At 33.1% G+C, this 10,668-nt stretch overlaps 1 protein-coding gene across 5 annotated transcripts in view; it reads left to right on the top strand.

Moving 5' to 3' along the window:
* The window catches only part of LOC130827870 (mannosyl-oligosaccharide 1,2-alpha-mannosidase MNS2-like), a 10,300-nt gene extending 1,037 nt beyond the window's left edge, over positions 1–9,263 (top strand). Inside the window, exons 2-16 of one of the 5 annotated variants that reach the window (XM_057693747.1) lie at positions 1–15; positions 852–899; positions 1,453–1,516; positions 2,264–2,428; positions 3,762–3,874; positions 4,434–4,499; positions 4,606–4,777; positions 5,624–5,713; positions 5,826–5,950; positions 6,066–6,131; positions 6,725–6,833; positions 6,912–7,010; positions 8,352–8,432; positions 8,516–8,686; positions 8,784–9,263. The exon at positions 1–15 is cut by the window's left edge and continues 256 nt beyond it. In XM_057693747.1, coding sequence (XP_057549730.1) covers positions 877–899; positions 1,453–1,516; positions 2,264–2,428; positions 3,762–3,874; positions 4,434–4,499; positions 4,606–4,777; positions 5,624–5,713; positions 5,826–5,950; positions 6,066–6,131; positions 6,725–6,833; positions 6,912–7,010; positions 8,352–8,432; positions 8,516–8,686; positions 8,784–9,005 — 1,566 coding nt within the window. In that variant the 5' untranslated portion in view covers positions 1–15; positions 852–876 and the 3' untranslated portion in view covers positions 9,006–9,263. Of the gene's footprint in view, positions 16–851; positions 900–1,421; positions 1,517–2,263; positions 2,429–3,761; positions 3,875–4,433; positions 4,500–4,605; positions 4,778–5,623; positions 5,714–5,825; positions 5,951–6,065; positions 6,132–6,724; positions 6,834–6,911; positions 7,011–8,351; positions 8,433–8,515; positions 8,687–8,783 lie in introns of those variants that run through there. The other 4 variants (XM_057693749.1, XM_057693746.1, XM_057693748.1 and 1 more) reach the window with 4 other exon arrangements.
* Positions 9,264–10,668: the final 1,405 nt, after the last annotated feature.

Raw genomic sequence — 10,668 nt, 5'->3', positions numbered from 1 at the left:
ATGATGGTTGAGTAGGTAATGATGTTTCTAGTCCTTAATCCTTGGAACAATGGAGAAATCAAATGACATTGTTTGAAAGAAATTCTAGAGATAATAAGAATGTAAGATATCCGTTTTGGTTAATGAGTTTAGAATAGACTTGAGGTGTTTACAAGCTGGAAATGGAGTAGGGCTAGATAAGGGAAGTTCTCTATGAGGTAGTGTTGATATTAATTGTTTATGAAATTTATATCCCCAAAATCAATAGTATGTGGTGAGTTATGATGCATAATGTGATAGCATGACTATATTGTTGAATTTGCAGTTTAGTTCTTTGGTTAGTAGTCTCTATTGTTGCCTTGTTGGCATATCAAATATTCTCTACTTGCTAATGGATTTTAGTGAGTTTTGAGTTTAGCCAATTCTATCCTCTTTTAATTCTTTTTTGAAAAATCAGTCAAAAAAACCCAAAATCCTTCCTTTTTCTTTCGACATTTCCACCCCTTTTTCTTAAATTAATTTGTCCTTCGTTGTTCGCTTGTAAGTACCCCTAGGGTATATCCGGTCTTACAACACTTTGCGTAAAATTTGTCTAGATCTAATGTTGGAAATACATTTTTGGGATTTGCTGCTTGTGATATAACTGTAAATAAAGTTCGAGTTTGGATATATTACATGTACTCTCTGTCATTTTTTTCTAGATCTAATGTTGGTAATACATTTTTGGGATTTGCTGCTTGTGATATAACTGTAAATAAAGTTCGAGTTTGGATATATTACATGTACTCTCTCTGTCATTACTAATGTACAATTTGCTCTGGAGTCTGGTGCTATATTCTGACATTAATTTTAGTAAATTTTGCTGATTACAGGAGCAGATTGCAAAGCTAAAACTAGATGTCAGGCGGTTGCAGGAAGAGGTGAGCTAGTTGCTATGTTCCCCTTCCCCCTTTTTGTCTCTATCTTTTTTTCTTGCTTCTGAATTCATTTAATCTTTTTTAAATGGTTGTAATTCTCTTAGCTGATTTCTTCTGTAAAAGTAAAAAAGATTATTTGCATTCTTAAAGGAAAAACGCTCAATTTCAAAATATTGGTTGATGAACAAAGATGTTAAAAGTCAAGCTCACCCTTAATTTTCAATTCGCATTAGTTGAACCAACAAATCAAAAAACAGAAAGAAAAAGGTTTGTCCTCATTTTCTTTGCTATTACATAATGGTTCAATTTGCAAAAGAGCGTTATCTAATAAGCAATAATGGTGCAAAACTACGAACACTTAAAGAAAATTGATAAAAAAATATCTTTGAAGGAGTCAAGGAGAACTATGGATCAATAAAGTCACCAAAGCCTATGTTCACGCATAGACATACTTATCCAAGTAGTAAACCATGCTTGTTTATCACAACATCTTTTATGTATGTAAAATTTTGAGTTGTGCTTCAGTAGTTTGATGATTTGATCATATGCCAAGAAGGCTTGAAGCTGCACCACATGGAAAGTGGAAGGTTGAACTTTTGAGAAGCTTGGAAGAGATAAATGTAAGTCGAAGATCATTTGGGTAATAGAAGTGAAGAATGATATAAAAATGAATTGAGGAGTAGAATATATGTATTACTATTGAAATTGATTTTCTTAGATATGGATTAGTAACTTGATTTACCATGTTGATTTGTTTTGGTTCGTGTCACTAACTCCATATTGTTGGAATTAAGGCTTTGTCATAATTGTTGTGCTATAACCCAACGCTCACTCGGTAATGGAAGGGCCTACGCGCTATTGTAAGAACTAATAACGAAGAGGTTGTTCTTGATTGACTCTTGATTACAAACATGATCTACTACTTAATATAACGTCACATAAATAAGAAGCACACATGATTTAGTGAGACATATCAATATATAGTTGGTTAAACTTAAAACCAAAGAAATATGAAACTTTGGCTTCATTAGGATTTGAGGTAACCATGTTGGAATTTGTGTTCTTCCCGTTAAATAGGGTTGTGTAAGTTATGGTTGAAATTGGTAATGAAGTTTGCAAAGGTGGAAGGAGAAAGAATATATCTAACTATAGCTGGTAAAAGGAAGGACATTTGGGATTTCCCTTTATTTGCTACCACATGTATTGGGTCTTTCCACTTTGTTTTGTGAAGGACTGTGTAACAATATGCACCTCTCATCTTCGTGGTCAACTCTTGTTTGCTTATTTATTTTTTTACAACTTATGCGTGTTTTTTTTGTGTATAAATGTTATTGATATTGTCTATCAATTTGTTTGTTTCTTTGTAGATTGAAGGTTCCTTAAGTGTTGGTGTAATAAAGAATGATTATTTAGCAAAAAAGGTTTTATCAGATGATCCTATTGATGTTGAGCGGCGCCAGAAAGTGAAAGAGGCAATGCTTCATGCTTGGAGTTCATATGAGAAATATGCTTGGGGACAAGATGAGCTTCAGGTACTTGATGATAATGAGAATATTTTTTGTTGATTTTGAACTTTAATTTGTTCATTCTTGATTAATGGATCCAACAATCTATAATCCTCCCGTTTCGGATTATAATGAACTATGGTAAAATGATTTTTAACATCATGTGCACTTATTCACGTGAAGTTGCAGATGATGTCTTCTATCAAAGATTAATTAGAAACAATCTCTTTGTTATATCAAAGGTTAGTTAGAAACAATCTCTTTGGTATCATAAGGGAAAGGTTGCGTACATCTGATCCCTTAACCCTGCTTATGGGAGTTACTTGATGACATTGGAGTAACGGAATATCGTTGGTTGTGAATTATACTCCTATATTTTTAGTTTTGTAGATGTGAATTATCATGTTTTTTGGAAAATGGGAAACTATATAGAGAACAAGTTTATTATTTTTTATGATGTTGGATGTCACTTGTGATGAAACTATAAATAGCTAAAACACGTTACGCGATTCACTTTTGCATTTGGCAATTTGGTTTGGACATACCTTAACGCGTGTTGTTAGCCATCTAAATGACATGGGACGCAAACTAGCGATAGGAGAGGGATGAGAATGGGAGGTTCGAGTAGTTGTTGTGCCTTATTTTATCGCTTTAATGGAGTGCGCTAATGGGGGAACAAAAGATGGATGAGAGTGAGAAAGTTGGGTAGTCTCAGCCTCTTTGTATCTACCTTCATAATAGGGAAGAAAGGGGAAAGAGAAATTACTTAGCAGTATTTCATAGAAAGGAGAGAGAAGGAAATAAAAGATTAGAGAGAAAATGAAATACCTTCCCTAGTTCAACCCTATTCCCCTTTTGTCTTATTTTCTCATTTCACAAGTAATCCTTTTTCTTTTTTTTTTTTTCACATTTGTCTAGTGAATTTTTGATCCCATTTTCACCTCGCAACAATTTCTCTTTAATCTACTTGTTATTTCTCATATCAAATTATTACCTTATTTGATCCAATTTATTTGTTTTTAAGTTTGCATAATTTTGTTTTAATTTTATTACTTAAATTTCTTATATTTTCAAAATTTTATAATTCTACTTTTGTTCTATAAATTTAATTTTATTATTTCTTTAAAAATATAAAGATTATTGTTTATCTTATACCCGACCTTTCCGAAAATACCACATGAAGCACTCAAGGTCCCACGTTCCCGTTCCCGTTCGAATCGATAAACATTCCAAGTAACTATGGATGAAACTTTAAAAGCCTTTTCAAATGACAAACTATTTATGCAATTTTGTTGACCATTGATTTTGTGAACTACACCTTTTCTATTTTATACTAATGAAGATTATCTCATCTCTACAGCCTCAAACAAAGAGCGGTGTCAATAGCTTTGGAGGTCTTGGCGCTACACTAATAGACTCATTGGATACGTTGTATATAATGGGCCTCACTGAACAATTTGAGAGAGCTAGAGAGTGAGTTCTGATACCTTTTTAAATTGCGTCCTTTAAATTCATCTTTTGTAGAATCTACACAGAAAACGTCTTGTGTACAGTTTCCTGGATCGGTTGGTTCTTAGTCCCAAATTATTAGCATTATGTACTTTGTTAACAATCTTCGTTACAAAATCATGTTGTTTATCAATAAGATCAAGATGATGCAAGCTTGTGAGTGACACAGATAGTTTCTTATTTCATACTCCCTCTGTCCCATAATTTTATTTATTTATTTCCATTTTGTTATAGACTTTGAACAAAGAACTCATTCATGTATTGATTTTCCTTTGCAAGTGAGGATGATGTATCATTGGTATCAAACATTGAAATTAAATTGGCTACATAGTATCTTTAAGAGGCCTGCTTTTGTTGCTCATTTTTATGATAAAACATTAACACTTGGGACTTTGTTCCAACATTGTTCCCTCTCATTGACATCATGATGATGCCTCATCTATATTTATCACCTTTCTATTTGTAATATCTTTTCATCTGACTCTACACTTTCTCAATGATAATATGCATCTTCTTTTGTTAGGTGGGTTGCCACTTCTTTGGATTTCAACAAAGATTATGATGCCAGTGTCTTTGAGACAACCATAAGGTTGTTTTATAAGGTTTAATGTCAAAAAAATTCAGAGTTTTCCTACTAATTTCCTTTGAACTTCATTTCTTAAACCGTTTATTGTATGTATGTTATTCTTAAACAGAGTTGTTGGAGGACTTCTAAGTGCATATGATCTCTCCAATGATAAAATTTTTCTTGAAAAAGCTCAAGACATTGCTGATAGATTGCTGCCGGCATGGGACTCTTCCTCGGGTATACCATATAATGTTATTAACTTGGCTCATGGAAGATCACATAATAATAGATGGTCAGGGGTAAGTTATAGACTCGTATTCCATTTTGCTGAAAAGTCAATGGCAAAGTTATATAGATAATGCAATATTCTTGGTCCTCCGCCTTGCATATGCCACTATGCTTTATTGTACTTGTAGAAATTTCTTAAGCAATAAATGTTTGTAGACTTTATGTTGGTACTTTTGTATTTTCATGCATCTTTCTAGAAAAGTGTATGCATTAGCTTTTCGAAAACTTATTAAGTATTATATGCAATAACAGCCTTCAACAAAGAGAGTTCAAAATTTTACTAAACATTGTGATGAATATTTGTTATCACTTATACTATGTTTGGATAGCAAATCAGAAGAGAAAAGAAAGGAAGGGAAGGGGAAGGAAAGGAAGGGAAAGAAAGGGGACGGAAGAGAAGGAAAAGACTCCATTGTTTGTATAGGAAGAAAGGAGAGAGGAAAGAAAGGAATTTCATTTTACTTTTAAATCTTTCCTCTTATGGAGAGATTTGGATGTTAACAAAATGAAGGGATTTTATCCTTCTAAATCCCTTCCTTCCAAATTCTCTTCCTTTCTTTTTGCTATCCAAATAAAAAAATCTCCATCCGTCCAAATTCTTTTCTTTCTTTTCCTTCCATTTCTCTTCATCCAAATAAGGCCTTAGTAATCACCAATAATTTCTGGGGACCTAGCAAGGGCCGTAAGATATGTGACAAGTGGAAAATAATTGTTTGATCTTCGTTATTTTCTTGAGATAATGCATAATGGAAGTCTAAATATGCTTCCAACCCATGTCCTTGTGACGTGGGAAAGCGATGTTTTTTACCAAGCTTATTACCTATTCATTGTCACATTTGTGAACTTTTTCTTTGCAGGGTGACAGCATATTAGCAGATTCAGGAACCGAGCAACTTGAATTTATCACACTCTCTCAGAGGACAGGGGACCCCAAGTACCAGCAAAAGGTAAATTGTCAAGTGTGATTTAGTTTATGTTGAAGAGTTTAGCTCTACCTAGGCACAGTTTCCTAATTGTAGTAAAGGGTCTCATTCTAATGGATGGTATTTCATTTTGTAGGTAGAAAACGTAATATCGGTGTTCAATAGAACCTTCCCTGACGATGGCCTTCTGTCTATATATATTGATCCTGATACTGGGTCGGGATCACGTTCGACTGTTACTTTTGGTGCCATGGGCGACAGGTGAAGATCATTTATACTTCTGTAAGCTGAAATTCATATGTATAGCGTCACAACTTTTCTGGTCTTTGCCTCTTTTATAAATGATTTTGTGACTAACATAAGGATTTGGTTGCAGCTTTTATGAATATCTTCTCAAAGTATGGATACAGGGGAACAAAACTGCATCTGTAAAGTTGTATAGGTGTGTTTTGTTTGTTTCTTCTTCAATTATAATATTTCCGTGCTTAGGATAAAGTAAATATTGGATCAAAGCTACCAAAATTTTTAGTCACACATTGTATGCTAAGCTTGTTTCAATAAGCCCAATATAATTTAGGAAAAATTAACATTAATAGTCCAACCTTTCACCCATCCGCTGTGAATAATCCCAACTTTGAATTAATTTTTAATAAACCAACCTTTGCCCTTAGTTTGTTGTCAGCATACTAATAGGGTATGCTGATATTAAACTAAAGGCAAAGGTTGAACTATTATTAAATAAAAGGTTATGTTGATAGTAAACTAAGGGCAAATATTGTTTTATTAAAAAATAATCTAAAGTTGGGATTATTTACAGCAGATGGGTGAAATGAATTATTAATTTCAATTTTTCCCATAATATATTTGGTGTTTGTTTATTTCTTCTTTTTGCTTGGCTGTCAAAAACTATGTTCACTAATGCGGAACCTAGAGTTTTCAATGTTTTTTTAATATGATATGTATTATAGAAAAATTTTAGTTGCGTGAAAATTTCTCTTATTTTTCTTTACCATCTTGAGAACATCTTGCAAACAGAGAAATGTGGGAGAAATCAATGAACGGCCTTTTGACTTTGGTTAAAAGAACAACACCTTCATCTTTCACTTATATTTGCGAGAGAAATGGGAATTCTTTAACTCATAAGGTAGACCTTGGCCTTCGAATAACAACTTTCAGTGTTTGAATCTTTTTTATGCTTATTATATGTTACTTATTTGTTTAGATGGACGAGTTAGCGTGCTTTGCTCCGGGAATGTTGGCTTTAGGATCATCTGGTTACGGTCCAGGAGACTCTGAGAAATTTATGTCGCTTGCTCAAGAGGTATTTGAGGAAAATGTTTTTGGCAATGCATTGTTCAATTGGTTAATTCCGAGTTCTTTTCAAAGTTTAATATCTTTTGGGTTTCATTTAAGCACGTTATATAATAGTTTAACCTTGCAACACCTTTCTGACTGAGTTTCTTGTCCCTCATTTGATATGTAAATTATGACGTCATTTGGATGGTTATAGTTAGTGTCTTCAAATGTCACTTTGACAAAAGCCATTGATTAAATTGTTGTGGGTTATGTTTCCATCATCTCTTGTGAGATTGGCCATTTCTAGCGAAGCTAGCAATAGAGAAAATTGGGCTTCTATTTGTGCATTGGATTTTTATGGTAGAGGTAAAATGGAATGCATTCTGGCATTTGGAAAGAACATGATACTATAGTGCAAAAACAATGCCTCATTACATCACATCGCATCGACGGAATTGTAAAGGTTATTACAAAAAAAGCGAACTGATATTTCCCTCATTGTAACTTGTAAATGTGTAAATAAAATCCGCATTTTAGGGTGGTATTAGGGATATATCATGTTTTTGGCTGCAATTTGGTGTTATGATAACCGCATCACACCACAATCCTTACTGTGACTTTGACCACATTTTTCACTATGGACGATATAACCAACTTTGAAGCTTCTATTTTACTTGGTGGGTTGATTTGATTTCAAGTATATTAGAAATCTTGTTGATCCTTACGCTATTGGGACGCAAGGAGCTCTATAGTATGTGGCTTGTTGACTTGGGGAACAATACCAAAGGTTTTGATACAACCAATAATTGACACGTGTTGGCAAGATATATTCGTGATAAAATTGTTTAAAATATCTACTTAACGACCCCTTTCCTCCATAGCATAGTACAAAATTGCGGTAACGGTCATGGTTGTGAAGTAATGTGGATGATATAGTTGCCATACCTCCTAATATATGCCTAAACCATGAGTTATCGTTTGGAAACGGCCTAAAACGTGGCATTTTTACTCCTTATAATGCGGGTAATACAAGTTTGGTATTTTTGAATACCTTTATGATATGGTTGATACGATACAATGTGTCTTTGTTTTCGCACTATGTGGTAATGGTCGCGATTGTGGTAATGGACACGATTATGCTGTTGTCGTACCGCCAACCATCGACCTGAGCCATGAAATATCGGTTGAAGTGGCCTACAATGCGTTTTTTTACTCTTTTTCAATGAGGTTAATACCAGTTTCCTTGAGTGAAAACCTTTACGATACGGCCAATACGATACAATGCGGCCTTGTTTATGTACTATGCGCCCACCAAAAAAATGTATAGAAAGTCGTAGCGTGTGTGACTTGTTTTCGTTGGTTGTAGCTAGCATGGACATGCTATAATTTCTACCAGTTGACTCCTACAAAATTAGCAGGGGAGAATTACTTCTTTCACACAGGACAGGTGAGTCCTCATTTACTTCATTTCTTACATTTGTATATTGAAGTTGAAATACTTCTCATATGTGCTATCGGCTTTTCGTGTAGGATATGTCTGTGGGCACATCATGGAACATCTTGAGACCAGAAACAGTGGAATCACTGTTCTACTTGTGGCGCCTTACGGGAAATAAAACATACCAAGAATGGGGTTGGAACATATTCCAAGCGTTCGAGAAAAACTCCCGCGTAGAATCAGGCTATGTCGGGCTCAAGGATGTAAGTATCTTATCTAAAACTTGAAAGCTTCTAAATTACATCCCGTTTTGATGTAAGTTTTGTAGTTTCGATAGGATTAATATATGTCTTTTCTTAGGTAAATAGCGGCATTAAAGACAATATGATGCAAAGTTTTTTCCTAGCCGAAACCCTCAAGTATTTGTATCTTCTCTTCTCACCCCCATCGGTCATTCCCCTAGATCAATGGGTTTTCAACACCGAGGCTCATCCACTAAAAATCGTAACTCGACACGACAGTGACAAGCAACACTATAGACCTATTATTCGACAACGTGCTAGGAAGGAAGGCCGAAATTAACCTTCGCACAAACGTCCGAAGAGTAGATGTGTAACGGGATTAGATACGACTTTGTTTTGATTTGAGATTCCAGTCCGATTCCTGGCTTAGGACTATGAGGCGTTCCGCCCTTGAAATGCCGTATTATGTACTGGGTTAGCTTCATTTTGTATCGTATAGCCGTATATTGTGTGTAGAACTCCCAACATTAGCTCTGTTGTTCATTGTTGTAATATTTACATGACAAATATGTATATGGTCATGGGTTTGATTTGAGCTCTTTGTGGAAATTTTGGTTAATATTGATCAATGACTTTAATTTTGAATCTTACGATTAATTTATATTTATATATGAAAATGATACACACAACCCGTCGGATGTATACATGGTTATTACAATCACGATTTTGATCAACGATTTTACGATCCAAAAACTAGCGAGCAATTTGAATCGCAGGTAAAATCGTAAGTTAGCAGAATCTTACAATTTTAATTACAATAAAATTTGTAGAGGTAGAATCATAACACGATTACGATCCTACGATTTAGCGATCCAATTCTACAAATTTATTCTTAATTTTTATTAATATTTCTTTTGTATCATCTTTATTAATTTTTTTTTGATTCAACAATCCAACATCATAATTTTTAAAAGATAAATTTCTTCATCGGTATGATGATTTAAAAATAATTATTAATTATTTTTTTTCATTTTAAAAGATGAATTGAATGAAAACTTTAATTCATAGATTTTAACCTTTTGAGATGAAAATATTATGGCAAAATAGCAAATTTAGGTTTATTGTAGAATCTTACGATCCTACAACTTGATTCTCGATTCTACCTCTTTGAACGATTCTAATTAGAATCCCAATTTTAACAACTTTAATATATGTAAGAAAAAAATCTTATATATATTCCTACGATTCTCAAGTTACGAAAATAAAGTTTAAAATAAATAACTGTACAAATTAAATAAACAAATTTAGTGCACAACAAATATGCTCTCAAGTCATACTAACGATAAAATATTTTATATATTCAATAATTTGAGAAATATGTTTTTTTTAATAAAAGCAGCAACGAATAGTTGTTAAAATTGATCAATAGTGGGTATTAACTATTAAGTACTGAATAGTCAGTAGTGTAATAAACTTAGGATCAACTAATGAACCGGGATTACCGGTTACCTCTACTATAGGTCAATTTGCCTCTCAATTTCTCATTTTTCAACTTTGTTTTTTTACTTTGACTTTTTTTACTCTCTTAAATATTTACACCTAATCCAAGTATGTCCTAATAGTCATGCCAATTGTATTTACATTCGCCACTCATAAATAATATTTGTTGGTTGTTACCTCATGATTATTGCGAATATTGGTCTTTCAAGTCTATTTTATAAATTGTTGCTTATGTGTAAAAAAATATATTAAATTGGTATCTTATTTAAATCCTTTAATTACATATTTTTATGATATTAACTTTTTATAATTTTTTATTATATGTAATATAATTTTATATATATATATATATATATATATATATATATTATAGATTATGTAAAAAGTGAAATATAACACTAATGAAATAAAAGTAAAATACATTCTTGGCGATAAGTAGGGAAAAATCAAGAAAAAAAAGAGAAGAGTTGATGAGTTGTGGTGAGTAATCGCACGACAAACTT

This window comes from Amaranthus tricolor, chromosome 11, assembly GCF_026212465.1.
Source record: "Amaranthus tricolor cultivar Red isolate AtriRed21 chromosome 11, ASM2621246v1, whole genome shotgun sequence".
Classification (NCBI taxonomy): domain Eukaryota; kingdom Viridiplantae; phylum Streptophyta; class Magnoliopsida; order Caryophyllales; family Amaranthaceae; genus Amaranthus; species Amaranthus tricolor.
The sequence above is the reverse complement of the archived record's forward strand: the minus strand, read 5'-3'. Positions and strand labels throughout refer to the sequence as shown.